Genomic DNA, 16,922 nt, shown 5'->3' with positions numbered 1-16,922 from the left:
TAACTGCATTGAGACATCATTGTCTGCTTTTCCTGGGGGCTTTGATGGATGGATGGGGCACCTGGGGCTTGTTCAAAGACATCATTGATCTCTTATGCCCTCCAACGATCATAGGAAAACAATCACATTACAGAGGTATAGACAGTTAATCAACAAATATAGAGGGAAAGTCCCATTAAAAAGTTTCATAGGAGAAACTCGGGGGTAACACGTGCCGCAGATCACGAAGCGGGGAGGGCACTGGGGTGAGAATATCCGGTGCATTTAGGCGCGAGTTTCGGCATCTTCACCTCCTCCTTACCAAAACCCCGCGATAGATCTACCACAGCATGCTCATAGTTTAATGCTGCATCTATTTGCTGTCAATTCACTGTTTCAAACATCGTATATAGTACGATGGCAAGTGCCATCTCCTTCCATGTTTAGCACCTCTAATAACTCGTGACCCCTCAAAATGGCAGAGAGCGCGAAGCAGTTGGTTCTGGGCTACACTGATGTACATCCCTTCTCGAAAGTCAATATAACGGATAGGGCAAGTGTTCAGGAACTCCTAAAGACGATCTTGGATCCACTGAAGCCTCATTTCTCGCCTCTGAAATCACGGATTCGCGTTCCTGGCAACACAGCAGTCAGATTTGACAACACGGCTGCAGAAATTGAAGGGATATGTCGTCCCATGTGGGGTCTGGCGGGGTTACTTGGAGGCGGAGGAGAGTATGAGGGAACTTCGTGGTTCATTGAGGGACTCAAAGCTGGGACAGACCCCCAAAGCCCCGAATTCTGGGGATGGCCACGAGACAACGATCAACGAATGGTAGAAATGTGCCCCCTGGGTTTCACGCTCGCGGTTGTCCCAGTATTCTGGGAATCGTTGTCCGAAAAGGAAAGAGCGAATGTCGAGGCGTGGTTGGGAAACTCAATCAACCAGAAAAACATGCCTAATACAAATTGGCTCTGGTTTCGGGTCTTCGGAAACCTTGGGCTGAAAAAAAGTGGTGGAAAGTATTCACAAGAAAAGATTGAACAGGACATCATACATCTCAACTCATTCTTCCGAGGAGATGGCTGGTCCAATGATGGGCCTGAAGGAATCTGGCAGCAAGATTACTATAGCGGAAGTTTTGCCATCCAATTTTTGCAGCTACTCTACGCCAAACTCGCCGGAAACGACGATCACGCGAAAGCTGCAGAATTCAAAAAAAGGGCTCAGGACTATGCTCTTGATTTCATTCATTACTTCGACGAGGAAGGTAGAGCTACTCCATTCGGACGTAGCGTTGGTTACCGTTTCGCAATGGCGGGGTTCTGGGGCGCTCTTGCCTATGCAGATGTGGAATTACCTGCTCCATTGACTTGGGGCGTAGTCAAAGGTCTTCTCTTGAGAAACTTGCGATGGTGGCAGACCCAGGAACAAATCTGGAGTCCCACTGGAACCCTGACGATCGGATACAGCTACCCAAATATGTATATGGCCGAGAACTACAACTCTCCACAAAGTCCGATGTGGGCATGTCTGGCATTCATATGTCTAGCTGTTCCACAAGATCACCCCTTCTGGACGTCAAAGGAAGAGCCGTACCCAACGAATCTCCTTCCGAAAGTGAAGGCACTGAAACACCCCGGTCACATCATCAGCTATCTCGGTGGTCATCGAATGATACTCTCGTCTGGTCAGGCATGCAGCTACCCGATGAAGGGAACCCACGCAAAGTACGGTTCTTTTGCATACAGCAGTGCATATGGATACTCTGTCCCAACCGGATGTTTCACACTCGAGCAATTCGCGCTGGCATCTCAGCTTGGCTTGTCAGACGACGGTGGTGAGTTCTGGAAAGCCCGCCGACTCTGTGAGGAAGCGGTTATCGAGACACACGAAGATCAGCCGGTCCTGAAATCCATTTGGAAGCCGTATCCTGATGTCAGAATCAAGACATATCTCATTCCACCGGTGGAGGCAACTCCGAATTGGCACTTACGAGTTCACAAGATTCAAGCTGGTCGTGAAGTGATGACTGCAGATGGGTCTTTTGCAATTTGTAACGAAAGGAAGCTGGACGGGAGATATCTAGATCTGTACGATGCCAAGAAAGGGGAAGGAACTCTACCAAAAATTATAGGCAACTATGATTTGAACACTCCTGAGGGTAGCTCACCAGGTTCCGTGGGTTCCTTTGTAGTGTCCAAGGGAGCTGTGGGAATCGCAAGTCTCGAAGCTGGTGCACAGCGTACGGCAATGCTTGTCAATGCTGACCCCAACTCGAATCTCGTTGAGAGTAGGACAGTTATTCCAACGCTGCAACACACTATCAAAAGGGGGCATACAGTCTGGTATGTGACTGCAGTCTATGCAAAGCCCTCGGGAGAAGGTATCTCGCCTCAGAGCTATCTCGATGGTTGGGAAATTAAACCTGTCATCCCAACATGGCTGAAGGATGTTATGACAGAGTGGTGATATCGCTCGTCGTCAACGGTCGTGGCTATGTAATGCAATCCAAGGTAGTATTGCTCTCATTTCTAGCCTCCACGAAGGACTTTGGACGTTCTTGGGCAAGTCTACATATTATGACCGAATCAGATGCAAGAAACCAATGTTCTGCTAGTAAGAGTTGCATATGCAAGCAATTAAATCGAAACACCACCAGCACTACTGAAAAGTCCCCTCTTGTGCCAAGTTAAGAATACCTCAAGTGTTCAGATTCCCTTGGTTTGATTAGTATGATTATCCATCTTTAGATGAGGAGAATGTGCCAGCCCAAATCGCTAAGCTCTTGTGGTAAGCGGCTTATGGACGAGTTTGATCCATCAATCAGACTCCAACATATGGAGCTCCTCCCTACAATTGCGTGTCACGTTCCATCGAACTTCTTGGCTCGATAAGGGAAGTCACTGTCTAGTTTTAGGCCAGACGAGCTGACGAGCTGACCGGCGATCATACTTCTTCAGATTGCGGGGTCCAATCACTCCTCTTTTGTGCTTACTTGTAAACTAGCGCATATACCCATGATTTTGTTCTCCTCGTCTTACGGTAATGCATTTTACCCGGAGGTTCATTGGCGGGGTAAATATGCGGGGTGCCCATTAGCCGTTGAGGTCGGGGTGCTCCAGATGTAGCGTAAGCATGTACTTGAAAAGAGCTCTTGCTGCCCTCTGAACTAGGTACTGGTACTTGAGTGCTTCTAATTCTCCTACCCCTCACTATTCTCCTGGAGGGAACCCTTTCACATTCCAGCTTCAAGCTCACAAAATAGATATTACGCACTACACAGCTTCTGGTTGATATTATTGAACCCTGAGCGGGATTGTGAAACTCCACACTATGGGTTTATTACAGAAAGTTGTCAAAAATGAGGCAATGAAGCAGTGAGTAAGTTTTCAATTGGAAGATAGTATGCTGACTTTCCAAGGGATCCTCCCCAGATCTATGGTATACTCGACCGACTCGGCTGAAAGAATATAAACTGACGAGGAGAAAGGATGGAAGGTCTTTTTCTTGTCTGCCAGTGCATGTTTTGGAGGAATGCTGTTTGGCTGGGGTGAGTCGTGGTCCTCACAGTTGGGCACCACGTTCTGACATTCTGGCATCCGAAAGATATTGGCTCAATTGGAGGAATCCTTGTTATGCCGTCTTTCATGAAGTGCGTTACGGTGCCGAGACATATGTCGATGGGCAATGAACTAATCGGGTACAGAGCTTATGGTATTGCAAAGTTGAGTGCTAAGGACAGAGCAAACTTGCAGAGCAACAGTGAGTATTTTGCGAAATCTTCGTCTAGGATGCTTCTGATCAATGGACAGTCGTTAGTACACTCCAAGGAGGATGTTTCTTTGGATCCTTGATTGCATATTACATTGCAGATAGGTGGGGTCGAAAGGTATGGCCAATGCAGACTGTCAAGCCAATATACAATACTGAGAGATTTAGCCCGCGTTGTTGATTGCATCAATGGTTACAATCCTAGGTATAATAGTTCAATGTTCTTCAGACGGGCATGTGTAAGTCACAATATTTTTTGGAACTTCTGCACATATAGCTCATCGAAAACAGTGCTGCACTCTATGTCGGCCGTCTCGTAGCAGGATTGGGTGTTGGAGCTGCTAGCATGCTCACGCCTCTCTACGTAAGCACCTTTCTGGATGGCCCATATTTTTCAACTCATTAAACGAATACAGGTTTCTGAAAACGCGCCTCGCGCAATTCGTGGCGGATTGACCGGTCTTTATCAGCTATTCATTGCAACGGGTTAGTATCTAAGACAATATATGTACCTCTTGAAATTTGCCTAATCAACGAGACAGGCACTATGCTGAGTTTCTGGACTAACTATGTACGTTCCAAAGAACATTGAGAAAACCCTCAAACTAATCTAATGGCCTATCTAGGGAACCTTGGGGAATCTCAAAGGGAACGCTCAATGGCAGGTTCCACTGGCACTTCAAGCTCTTCCCGCTCTCGCGCTTTTCTTCGGTCTCGTCCTCTGTAACGAATCGCCAAGATGGTTGGCCAGACAAGACAATTGGGACAAGGCTACAACAGTCTTGACGAGACTCAGGAAGTACGCAACCAAGCTCAAGTAACTTAAAATAAATGCTGATCTTCCAAGCTTGCCCGTAGACCATGAATACATCCACATGGAATTGGAAGAAGTAAGATCCCTGGAAGTTTGAGGTGTGCCATTTTTGCTGACCTCTTTATAGATGAGAGAGCAACTGGAGAACGAGGTTCGTAGACTTGCTGAGACTCTAATGTGTTTTAAGTATCTAACCTATAGATAGCGACTTTTGATTGGGGGAGCTACTTTCATCGACCTTCAGAAAGAGATGTGGTTGATCAAGGGAAACAGAAACAGAGCTCTCACTTCGATCGGACTCATGATCTGTCAGCAGATGACCGGAACGTAAGTGTTACATTTTGACCATGGTAATATACCAGAGCGCTTGAAATTGATACAATTGAACAGCAACGCTATCAACTACTATGCTCCCCTAATTTTCCTCAACCTGGGTATTCCAGTAAGAACCCCTTCCCCTCCGGTTCCGAAATGTGTCTTCTAATATCTCAACCAGGCAGCCCAACAAGGACTCTTTGCCACAGGCATCTACGGCATCGTCAAAATGGTAGCCTGCGCAGCATTCCTCCTACTCGCCGCCGACTCCCTCGGACGCCGTACGTCCCTTCCCCTCCCTTTCCACCCTCCCTAACTAACCCAACCACCAACCAACCAGGTCGCTCCCTCCTCTGGACCTCCATAGCCCAAGGCAGCGCCATGTTCGTAATCGGCTTCTACATCCGTTTCGACCCGCCCATAAAAGGCCACCCCATCCCGCCCGTTGGCTACTTCGCCCTAACCTGCATCTTCCTCTTCGCCGGCTTCTTCCAATTCGGCTGGGGTCCCTGCTGCTGGATCATCGTCTCGGAGATCCCGACCGCTCGTCTGAGAGCTATGAATGTAGCGCTTGCGGCTGCGACGCAGTGGCTCTTTAATTTCGTCGTTGCGCAGGCCGTGCCGCATATGCTTACTGATGTCGGGGCGAATGGCTATGGGACGTATTTTGTTTTTGGGAGTTTTTGCTTCGCCATGTTCTTTTTTGTGTGGTTTTTGATTCCGGAGACTAAAGGATTGAGTTTGGAGAAGTAGGTTATCCCTTCCTCGTTGTGCCACTTGTTCTGTCTGCGTCTTTTGTGCTGATTGGGATGGTAGGATGGATGATCTCTTTGGTGTCACTGAGCTCGTGGGGAAGATGATTCATGAAGATAAAGAAGCACACCATAAGCCAATGGAGATTCACGAGAGCACTGCTACAGCCCCTGCAGCTCATGCTACTGATAGTCCCTCAATCTAAGACCGACGGAAGATATCTCTCACTCGTCAATGTATTAGATTCAAAAAAGGCGGTCCCGAAAAGGCGGTACCGGGCTTTTATACACGAGATGACGAGGAGGCGGAACGCCGTATTGAAGAACTGGAGGTTTGTTCAAAGAAATTATATGTGATACGCAAGGGAATTAGGACTTCACAGTCCACGTCCAGAGAGCTTTGTCTAGCGTAAAGAATCGATTCAGTCTTGGAATGGTGTAGCCAGGGAAGTCACATGCTGGACACTTTTCGGAGAGAATGGACAAATGCTCGAGAATCAACTCTGAAACAGGATGCTGAGCTGTGAGGACTGGGGAATATGATAAATTAAGAGTCGTGTATCTAAGCCGGCGTTCAGGTTGAAAAGTTCCAGCAAATCAAGAGAATCCTGACTCCGCATGTTGAAGGAAGAAAGGAGCCAGCCAGTTGGTTGAACCTTTGACCAAAATAACTTTTATTTAAATGCCCCACCCATCCGAAAATAAACCTCCCATTGATTGTGACGCTGCCAGGAGATTACCTGTGGGTCTTTGTGAACTCGTTAATATACTCAGCCAACTTCTCTGCGCCCGAGAGGGGTATTGAGTTATAGTTGCTGGCTCGGATGCCCCCAACGCTTCTGTGGCCCTTGAGCCCTGTGAGGCCCTTCTCCACAGCGCCTTTCAAGAACAACTTCTCCGCATCGTCGATGTTTGCGAGCTATTTGGGTCGTTAGCATGAGTTGTTGGAGTTGGGGTCTGAAAACATACGTGTGTCACTCGGAAGCAGATGTTCATCCTTGAGCGAGCGCTCTTGTCGGGTACCACTTTATATGATTCGGGGTGAGCATCGAGCGCAGCGTAGATAAGTTTGGCTTTCTTTTCTGCGACAGCTTGTTGGCCGTCGACTTTATCGGGGAAGCTTTTGAGTGATTTCTGGAGAACTTGGCCAGCGATGAAGACACTGCAAGATATTAGTAGATTTGGAAAGTTCGTGTGAGTTGACCTTACTCGAATATGCTGAGGGTGTTGTAAAGACTGTTGTTCTTGGCAATTGTCTCATATGAGAGTACAATAGGACCAATTGGCAAGCCAAGTTTTCGTAACAGTGTCGGGGATGGTGTTGCCACAACTGGAGGCAGGAGGTTCTTTTTGATGATGACCACTGTGATACCAGTGCTTCCCAGATTTTTCTGTGCACCAAAGAAAATGACGGAGAAGTTCTTCACTAGTATCCGTCTCGAGAGGATATTTGAGGACATATCTGCAACCACAATCGGCTCTCCCTCTTCTCCGTTTGGCTTCAGAAGCTCTGGGAATCCAGGAAATTCGACGCCATCCACTGTCTCGTTGTCACAATAGTAAACCATCGCCGGGTTCTTGGAGAGCTTCCATGAACTTTCCTCTGGTATTTTTCCAAACTTCCCATCATTGACCTTCCTCGCATCCGCCACGATGTTCACATGTTCTGCACCGACCAGTCGAGTTGCCTCTTGACTAGCCTTCAGTGACCAGGATCCAGTGACTAAATAGTCAATCTTCAATTCCTCGTCCACAGCTTTTTGTAATTGCTTCACCAGCTCGTCTTCGGGAATATCTTTCTCGGTCTTGATGCCTAACTCCTTCAATATCTTTTGCTTCCTCCGTTCCACCCAGACCCCGACTAAGTTGTAAACTGTGGCAGAGAACTCTCCACTTCCCCCAGCTTGCATAAACAGGATTTCGTAGTCATCGGGCACGTCGAGGTATGTCGCAAGGTCGGCCTTTGCTTTGTTGACGATGCCGGTTGCCAGTTCTGAACGATGAGAATGCTCCGCTAGGCCCAGTCCTGTCCCATTGTAGTCTACCAATGCTGCTGCTGCTGTATTCAAGACATCTGTTGGCAGCAGGGCTGGGCCAGCGCCAAAATATGTGATGTCCTCACGGCTGGGCATCTTGGTCCTCGGATGCGATTCTTGGGGAGGAAACTCGTGTTATCTTGTACTTAGAAACGTCTATAATATAAAGTGTCAGTTAGAGCAACCTTGGAATGGAAAAGAAGCTTGAGTGCTGGGTCCGTTGCAAACCTCTGTTGTCAACTTGCATGCTCTCTCCGATTGCGGAGGGCTTGGTGGGATGTTGATTGCATGAGGGTGAGCAGAGATGAAGCTATACTTCACGTCTACACTACATACCTTTTGGTTGATTATTCTATTCGTCTGTTCCCGTTCTTGTGTACGAAGTCGTCAAAATCCAATTCAGAAGAAGTTCCACGATGAATGAGTCAACAAAGCTTGTCTTCCCCGGATTTTCATTCCCAAGCTAAGGTGGGCTGTTTAGCGCCCCCAAAAAACATGGGTCCTTGTCAGCCTCGCATTCTACACAACTGCCGAGCTTCACCAACCTCACTCTTCAGCCTCGTAGCTCCTCTCTCTAATTTCTTATTTTTCATGCGTCGAGGATGCTGGGAATTCTATATATTGTTGCAACTGAAGTAGGACTTGAGGAGTGAGAAACAGAGATGGCCGAACGGAAGATGTCAGAGGCTGGTCCCTCCAAGGTTCAAATCCCCACTGTGTCATTCCGTATGTATTCTCCGGCAATGGTAATGAAGCTTGCTGATAATATGTATAGCTACGCATAATTCTCCCCGGGTGTGGTTCCTCACAAGTGCACTATCACCATTAGCCGTACGGTTGATCAAACACCTGCTTGCTCATGGCGATTACGTTGCTGCGGGGCTCCCACCAGCCGAAATCGAAGACGATGATCGAAGTGCCGAGTTTAGGGAATTGATAAACGAGTGTAAGAGCGGACGAAAAGATAGAGAAGGATGGAAGGACAGGATAAGAGGCATAAGATGTGATGGAAGAATCATGGGACAATGCGGAGCAGCGATAGCCGAAGCAGTTGAGGTTTTCGGTCGCATAGATATTCTACTATGTTGTACATCAGAAGGTGATTTTCCTTCTTCAGTTCCCCTTTTCATTCTTTCTCTAACAAAATAAATAAGCCGTCGTTGGCACGGTCGAAGAGTTATCCACCAACACCTACACCCAGAACCTCGTGCGCGACCAATTCGAAACCATCTTCTTCAGCCAAGTAAACTTCATCAAAGCCACGCTCCCCCGCCTCCGCGACCGCCACAACGGCCACATCATGATCCTCACCGGCATCAGTGGCCACATCGGCACACCGGGGATGCCCATGTACTGCGCCTCGATCTGGGCACTGGAAGGCTACTGCGATTCCCTAGCCTACGAAATCGCGCCTTTCAACATCAAGCTCACCATCGTGCAACCAAATAAAGAGATCCCCGTTCTGACCAACAAGATTATCTTCGCGCCCCAGCTACCGCAATACGAGAGTGGTAATAATCCGGCGCCGGGCCTGCGAGATATCCTGACGAATGTGGTTAATACTAATCCGGAGACCAAGATTAGTAGTCGCGAGAATAAGACGGATATTGTGTCAAGGTATCCCAAGTTGCCGAGTGAGGCTAGAGATAGGTTGGTTATGGAGACGGTGCATGCTCTTACGGCTATAGGGGGGCATGAGAATCCACCTGCGAGGCATATTGTAGGGTTTGAGGGCGTGGCGAGTGTGAAGGAGAAGTTGAAGACTGTTAGTGAGGAGTTGGAGGATTTTGTGGAAGTCAGTTGCTCGGTGGATATTTTTAAAAGTGATGTTCGGAGAGCTGCGCTGAGTGGTGGGAATAGGGGGGAAGAAAGTGCAAGTGGTAGTGTGTCTGGAAATACCGCGGGCCCTTCCAGTGGTGTAGAAAATTTATTTTAAGAAGTGGAGTATCTATATCTATATCTATATCCATATCCTACACCAAATGGCGTAATCTGACAAGGCTTGTGTCTGGAGGGAACGTCTAGTTATTATATATTATCCGTACACCAAACCTAGGTCTAGAAACACCCCAATCACAGCGAAGTGACTAAATGCTCATAGCTGCTCTCATGATCACAATTCCTCATCCCCATCCTAGCTATAGCCTTTTCGCCTCCACCTCCTCACATCCATTCTCCACCTCCCACCTCTCTCTTTCTCCATTAGCATCTCTACATCTATTTCTCGCCTATTGAAAGCAGTCACCTCTTAGTACCTATCTCCTAGAAACTTCTAGATATCCAAGCTCATCAAGATGGTATCCCAAATATCCTCTTCTGAAACGGATCAAACCCTTAATCACCCAAATAACTCTCCAAAACAGCCACTGACACATCCCCTCCCTCACCCGTCTCAACCGCTTTACCATCCTCCCCCACAAAAACATACTCCAACCCCCTCGCTACCTCATAATGAGGACACTTCATATTCCACCTTTCAACCCCCCTTCCACCCCGCAAAGGTAAAGATCTCAAAATTTATTACTTGATCATTCTATAGACATCGAAACAAAGATCTCCTCCGTGTTGATGTTGTTGTTGTCTTTGCGAGACGAGATTCGGCGTCGGTAATACTCGTAAGTTCATCCGCACTGGCAGAAAGTCCACACCGCCTAGATCGGCAGAATACAACACCACAAGGTGCATGCAGCTTCACTTTTGAGCACAAGACAAACCAAAACTCCAGTCTGTAATAGAAGCCTTCCCATCGCTGTTCTCTGGCCCATCTACATTTGATTCGAGACAATATGTCCTCATCCAGAATACGATAAGGCCCGCCGCAACACTCACCATCCGCCCTCCCTTCAGTCCCTTTTCACAGCCAGGCGCATCCCAAATGTTGTCAGAATGCTGGACCAGCTATCGCCCGTTGCTCCTGCCAGAGTACGAGTGGTACTTTTGCCAATTGGCCAGATCAAGCGCGCAAGATTCCTAAACTTCGTCGAGAGGTTACAGCCTGAAAATGTTGTGCGCCTGGGGGATATTAGTCCAGATGGACGACCACATAGGAGTAAGGGCTAGCTCAGTATAAACCCCCCCTTTGACCTGGCTGATACCTCCCAGATATGTTCTCACCCCTGGCCTTCCCCACTGGCATGATTGTATACGATCTTACGACATTTTACCCTCCATCCTCCCATGTCGCTCTGTCCCCATTCGAACTATATCGCGAACCATTGGTTTTCATTGCCATTGGAGATGGCGCAGAGTTGGACCACGTAGCATATCGAAATCCTAGGAGGAGTCTCAATGGAAGTGGACCGCCTCGGCCGGAACACAACTTGCGGGAGTTATATCAAGATTTGGAGGATGTTAGAGACAGGTATCCGAAAGGGCTGGTACACCAACTATTGCTATTTGATTACGTTCATCCAACCTCTGCTGGTCCATTACCCGAGGGACTGGTGGCGGTGCCTCCACCTGCACAATGTACGATTACAACGCTGAAAACTATCATGTGTGATATCTCATCTTTGCTGTTAGCAGAGATGACTACATTAGCCAAGTCCCTCCAGGCTCTGAATACGATTGAATCGCCGAGTCAGTCACAAGGTAGTCGACAACACAACGAGACTAGACAAGCAGATTTGCTTTCGCGGCGGAATTCGCATATATCCTCAGCTGCTCAAAACTCACGCTCCGATTCTCCTGGAGACAGCCATGATCGCAACCATGTTCGAATGTCTATGCCAGTCCTTCGCTCGACAGATTCCAACACCTCTTCCTCATCTGGTCGGCCAACTACACCTCAGAATGGCGCCCAGACTGATCTGCCTACATCATTTGACCAAATTGTTGGTCGTAATAAGTCAGATTCGACGCCTTCACAAAGGCCAATATCCTCACGGTTGACTAGTACGGAACCCGTCCGAGATATCAGCCGCGATCGGGTTTCTGTTCAGGGGTTTGGACCTGGCAGTATCAGCGAGAGGTCCAGGAATATTGGCAAAGGGCGCATTGGCGTTGTGGTTGGTTCGCTTTACCTTCAGGCTGGGCGATGGGGGGATGCGCTGCGGGAGCTCACCGAAGCTGGCGCCATAGCAAAATACAATCTCGACCACTTATGGCATGCTAAATCCCTCGATTATATCCTCGTAAGTATGCTTATGCTTGCCTGGACCGGCCTCGATTTTCAAATACCTCAAATCTGTTATATCACAGAAAAAGCACTCCAGGCGTCAAGCTCTGGTGAACCTAAATCTCCTGCAAGCAATCGACTTGTGTCTTTACAAAATCTTGTAGTACTACTGCCAGAGCTATTGGACAGGATTCTGAATCTTTATGCTAGAGCAGCGAACAATACCGGGGAGGCATTACCTCAGTTCCCTTTCTCGGAGTCGGTTGTACGATTCTCGAAATTGCTTTCTGTCATCCACTTAGCAGGAGGGGAATTGGATGATGACGTTTTGCAGCTTCTGGTTGTTAGTACTCCATTCAAAAAGCGACCGAACGTTGTCTCGCCTCGCGTAAGCATTCGCCCAACGAGGACGGAAATCGTAGCGACCTTATTTCGAGCTTTTCCCTCGAAAGAATTACCGGAGTATTTATTATCCGTTGTTGATCGCACAATCGTATTGAGTGGAATAGCGTCAACTTTGGGCTTGCTGGGGTACTATAGAAAGAAGGCCATGGTGATGCGCGAGCTGGTCAAAGTTCTGATACCTGGTCTTGTCCAGGCGAGAATCAAAGGGGCTGCCGAAATGGGTGTACATCCCGCAGCTGGTTTAGCTGCTCTTAATTCTATCAACGGAAGTACACACGGTGCAGGAGCGCTTGATCTTGGTGAAGGAGACGTTGAAAATGGAGTGGATAGCTTCCTCGGGCTACTGGGCCAAACATATGGCGTTGTTTCATCAGTTGACAATTTTGGAGAGACAGAGTTGCATGACGATTCGAATGAAGCTGCAATAGCAAGAATTGTAAAGAACGCCACACTTCGCGCTTTTGGGGGCCAGGGCCTCAAGATGGATGTTCTTCGTTCTTGTATTAATTTTTCGGAGGCGTTGCCTGATTTCCACGGCGTCTTGAGGTTCACAGCTGATCTCTTGAGAACAGCTGGCAGCGGCGTTGCTCCAGGTCCTCGCAGTGATGATGCGTCTCCATCAATGACTCGAGAAGAACAAGTCCGACTCGCTACCAACATAACAAGAACCCTTGGCGCGGCGAGGAGCCTGGGCGTCAAGAATATCGCAGCTGAGTACTGGGACGAATTTTTAGTCCGAGGTGTAGAGCTTGAAGCTTTGCCGGTCGCCAGAACGCCAATCCCCCACAAGAAAGATGAGCTTCCTGGCACAACAGCGGTCGCTTCATCACGAGGGGTCAATCCCTTTATCTACAACCCATTTTTACGCGCCCCCGATACTACTGCAGTGGATCGCTTACTTGTGGCTGGCGAGGGCGCAATTTTTCGAGTCACTTTGCAAAACCCCTACGAGTTTGATGTAGAGATTGAGAGCATGAAATTGGAATCTGAAGGGGTCATCTTTGCATCCTCAGTTCAGAAGACAGTAATTGGGCCGTATCGGACACAGATTCTGTCGGTTTCAGGGACTCCCAAAGGTGCGGGGCATTTGAAAATCACAGGATGCATAGTAAGAGTTCGAGGATGCCGAGAAAGACGCTTTCCTATCTTTGAAGATCCCTGGTCACCTCAAAGCGCCGTCAAAGTCAAAACTATTGGGGTTGCTGCCATTTTCAAGCCGAAAGACCGACCGACTAGTACCGATTCCCGATCAACAATCTCGCCCTCAATGACTCCTCCAAAGACAACATCCATAGGATTGAACGTTATCGAAAGGCAACCCGTCGTGATTGTCAAGTCCAATACTCTCTCTCAATCTGCTGTCATGGTATTAGAAGGTGAACGCCAGAGGTTTTCAGTCACACTGGAGAATCTTTCAAAAGACACACCTGTGGATCTGCTGCTGTTCACGTTCAAAGACTCGACTCAAGCCCCTCTACAGACTGCTATAAGCAACCGCGATGCTTCACCAGCAGAGTTGTATGAGTATGAGCTTATATTTGCGCGAAAACAAGCCTTGCGATGGATACCCAAGGCGGGCGAAAAGCCGCATATCGAACCAAGCAGCACATCTACGTTCGAAATGGAAATCCTTGGGAAGCCAGGGCTGACCAGCGCTATGGTTCAAGTCGATTACGCTTACCTAGGTGTTCCTCCTACCGAAGTACAGGATGATTTTCACACGAGACAAGTGAGCCTGCCCCTTACAATAACCGTCAATGCCAGCGTAGAACTTGCGAGGATGGACATTCTCCCACTCACTGGTACCATTCCGAGATCAATTTGGACGGACATGCAGAGAAGCAAGGATACCAAGAAAGATATTACCCCAGAGGACTACTGTCTTCTATTGCTCGATCTTCGGAACGCCTGGCCGTCCCATCTACATGTTCATCTTGAAGTTTCTGATGAAGGTATGATTGATGAGGAGATATTACCTGGTAATACGTCGAGGATCATGTTTCCTATTCCGCGAATATTCCTCGATGACCCCCACGCGGGAATTCCGGCTCTTGATCCCTCTCGACAACGTCAATTTGTCGTCAGTGCCGGTCCCGTATCCGCTGAGTCGGAACGAAGCAGTCGAGAAGCATTTTGGTACCGAGAACAGATACTCAAAATGCTCCATGGGACGTGGCACACCAAGTCGGGGCCATCTCGAAATGGGGAGATTGAACTGCGAGGAATCAGGTTGAGTCAACGGATGATCGAGGCTGTCAAGATCGAGGAGATTGGTATCGAGCTCATGGTCAACGGCGCTACTTCTCAGAAACCAAGACATGAAGTCTTCACCAACAGTTTCGCTGAATTCAAAGTTCGCATTAGCAATAGGACAACAACGCCAATCTTCCCCATGCTTCGCGTCCAACCATCATTGCGAAACCAAGCTCACAACATATCCCTTGACCTCTCTCGGAAGCTCATTTGGAACGGCATTCTACAACAAGCTTTGCCCGAAATAGCCGGCAAAGAATCAGTGGAGATTGGCATCGGTATGACAGCTCTCTGCAGAGGCGAGTTTGAAATCAGCGCTTCGGTCGAAGAAGCGCGACTCAAAGAACTTCCCCTCGAAGAGGGGAAAGGTAGTGTCACACGACCGCGAGCCAATACGAGGGCGATGATGGATGCTCTGTTAGGAGCCAAGGAGCGAAGAATGTGGCATTCTCGGGAGCCGTGCTTAGTCGTGGTTAGGGACGAAGATAGTAGTGACGATGATGATAATGAATGATTAGTGTAATGTAAAAGTAGGTAAAGCATAGGAGGTCGGTTCTTTTGCATAGCGGATGCGGATACCGGTCGACATGTATGAATGATACCAAAACTTGTCTAGCAGAGGCCATCGTACCATTTTTGAAGATACTCGCTAAATTGGCTTGCTGTAAGCAAATTTGATCTTGTGGTTAGGTCGGGACTGTATCTATTAGTCTTTGGAGAAGTAAGAGAAATATTAAGCGAGGTGGAAAGGGGGAAAGGGGGAAAGGATAGGGCAAATAAAAGGGGACATGACAAATATATTAGTCAACCGCCCCCACTTCTAACGTGCTAAGCCTCTCTTATCATTGCGGGCCCCGACGGAACGCCGATACTCACGATATATCGTAGTATCTGATTCTTTGATCTATACTTACGTACTAGGTAGTTTCGATTTGAGCTTCTATCTCTCTCTCCGTTTCGTTTATATATCATTCCATTCCATTCATTCATTCCTTTTCTCTGTCTTCTCTTAATTGGGATCTCAACTTTTACCACTCCAAACCACATTCCAATATATTCACAACTCCTACTTCCTCAAAATGTCCCTCCCCCCTCAAATCAAACAATGGACCACCTCCCAAGACGGCCTCTCAAACCTCACTCTCACCATTGCCCCCCTCCCCACCCCGGGCCCCTCAGAAGTCCTCGTCAAAATAAACACCATCGCCCTCAACTACCGCGACACAGAAGTAATCATGGGCCTTTACAACCACCACCTTACCACCGGCGGCCCTCCCCCCTCCATAATCCCCTGCTCAGACATGTGCGGCACCATCATAACCTCGCACTCGGCGCTCTGGAGCCCCGGCGACAGCGTCCTCAGCATCTTCAATCAAACGCACCTGATGGGACAGATCAAAGCGCCGCACATGAAAAGCGGCCTCGGCGTCCCGCTACCGGGCGTGTTGGCCGAGTATAGAGTTTTCCCCGACTATGCATTGGTGAGGAAACCGGCGTATTTGACCGATGAGCAGGCGTGCACCCTGCCGATTGCGGGCGTTACGGCTTGGATGGCTATTAATGGCATGAGGCCGCTGGGCCAGGCCGGTGGGAAAGGCGAGACGGTGTTGATTCAAGGGACGGGCGGGGTGGCTGTTGCGGGGCTGGGCATTGCGAAGGCGAGTGGTGCGGAGGTGATTATGACTTCTTCTTCGGATGAGAAGCTGCGCATGGCGAGGGAGTTGGGGGCGGATAAGACAATTAATTATCGCAGCGTGGAGAATTGGGACGATGAGGTGCTTAAGATGACGGGTGGTGAGGGCGTGGATATCATTTTTGAAAACGGGGGCGCTCAGACGTTGAGGAGGTCGTTTAACTGTGTGGCGTTTGGGGGCTTGATTGATTGTATTGGGTATCTGTCTGGCAAGGAAGACGCGCCGGGGGATCGGCTGAATACAAATGTTCTGGCATTGATGAGGAATGTTACACTGAAGGGGATTCTGAATGGGCCGAAGGAGCGGTTCGAGGAGATGCTTGCTTTTTATGAGGAGAAGCAAATTATACCTGTGGTGGATAGGGTCTTTGCGTTTGAGGATTCGAAAGAGGCGCTGATTTATCTTTTTAAAGGTGGACACTTTGGTAAAGTTGTTATTAAAGTCGCTTGACATGCCTATTAATGGGCGGTCCTAGATGGATTTCTAAGATAAATCTATCTGACTGTATCAGTTCCTGAAAGTGGATCTGCACAAACGCATTGCTATACTTTCTCTCAGGGAATCCTTTTCTCTATCCTGCTCATCCAACGCAAATCCAACACGGATCCTCGAAACGATTCTGACTACCAACTAAAATTGGTGCCGCTTTTCTTTGTCTAGCACGAGGTTGCACTCTCCCCTGAAATTAAGCGAGCCGCGTTTAACCTCATACCTACCTCACTACTTTGGCACCCGGTCCCAAAACGCACCATTACTTGGATTGAGTGATACAGCGGCTGGTG

At 48.4% G+C, this 16,922-nt stretch overlaps 6 protein-coding genes across 6 annotated transcripts; 5 read left to right on the top strand and 1 right to left on the bottom strand.

Annotated features, from left to right (window-relative positions):
* Positions 1 to 454: 454 nt before the first annotated feature.
* On the top strand, positions 455 to 2,452 carry LHYA1_G003183 (uncharacterized protein; the record flags this gene model as incomplete). Its single annotated transcript, XM_031148157.1, has 1 exon — positions 455 to 2,452. One exon carries the CDS (start codon positions 455 to 457, stop codon positions 2,450 to 2,452), a length of 1,998 nt encoding a protein of 665 aa, XP_031005904.1.
* Positions 2,453 to 3,316: 864 nt separating this feature from the next.
* On the top strand, positions 3,317 to 5,841 carry qutD_3 (Quinate permease; the record flags this gene model as incomplete). Its single annotated transcript, XM_031148156.1, has 17 exons — positions 3,317 to 3,360; positions 3,405 to 3,424; positions 3,474 to 3,533; positions 3,590 to 3,745; positions 3,796 to 3,872; positions 3,923 to 3,993; positions 4,046 to 4,118; positions 4,171 to 4,240; positions 4,297 to 4,325; positions 4,381 to 4,553; positions 4,602 to 4,644; positions 4,696 to 4,719; positions 4,774 to 4,895; positions 4,959 to 5,010; positions 5,065 to 5,164; positions 5,224 to 5,632; positions 5,700 to 5,841. The coding sequence occupies 17 exons, from the start codon at positions 3,317 to 3,319 to the stop codon at positions 5,839 to 5,841; spliced, it is 1,665 nt and encodes a 554-aa protein (XP_031005903.1).
* A 530-nt stretch (positions 5,842 to 6,371) lies between these two features.
* SER1 (Phosphoserine aminotransferase) lies at positions 6,372 to 7,767 on the bottom strand (the record flags this gene model as incomplete). Its single annotated transcript, XM_031148155.1, has 3 exons — positions 6,372 to 6,554; positions 6,605 to 6,797; positions 6,845 to 7,767. 3 exons carry the CDS (start codon positions 7,765 to 7,767, stop codon positions 6,372 to 6,374), a joined length of 1,299 nt encoding a protein of 432 aa, XP_031005902.1.
* A 566-nt stretch (positions 7,768 to 8,333) lies between these two features.
* RDH8 (Retinol dehydrogenase) lies at positions 8,334 to 9,607 on the top strand (the record flags this gene model as incomplete). Its single annotated transcript, XM_031148154.1, has 3 exons — positions 8,334 to 8,397; positions 8,447 to 8,617; positions 8,826 to 9,607. 3 exons carry the CDS (start codon positions 8,334 to 8,336, stop codon positions 9,605 to 9,607), a joined length of 1,017 nt encoding a protein of 338 aa, XP_031005901.1.
* A 950-nt stretch (positions 9,608 to 10,557) lies between these two features.
* trs120 (Transport protein particle subunit) lies at positions 10,558 to 14,960 on the top strand (the record flags this gene model as incomplete). Its single annotated transcript, XM_031148153.1, has 2 exons — positions 10,558 to 10,720; positions 10,774 to 14,960. 2 exons carry the CDS (start codon positions 10,558 to 10,560, stop codon positions 14,958 to 14,960), a joined length of 4,350 nt encoding a protein of 1,449 aa, XP_031005855.1.
* Positions 14,961 to 15,525: 565 nt separating this feature from the next.
* LHYA1_G003178 (Zinc-type alcohol dehydrogenase-like protein) lies at positions 15,526 to 16,590 on the top strand (the record flags this gene model as incomplete). Its single annotated transcript, XM_031148152.1, has 1 exon — positions 15,526 to 16,590. One exon carries the CDS (start codon positions 15,526 to 15,528, stop codon positions 16,588 to 16,590), a length of 1,065 nt encoding a protein of 354 aa, XP_031005856.1.
* Positions 16,591 to 16,922: the final 332 nt, after the last annotated feature.

Source organism: Lachnellula hyalina, assembly GCF_007821495.1.
Source record: "Lachnellula hyalina strain CBS 185.66 chromosome Unknown contig00055, whole genome shotgun sequence".
Classification (NCBI taxonomy): domain Eukaryota; kingdom Fungi; phylum Ascomycota; class Leotiomycetes; order Helotiales; family Lachnaceae; genus Lachnellula; species Lachnellula hyalina.
This window is presented reverse-complemented; position numbering and strand designations above follow the sequence as displayed.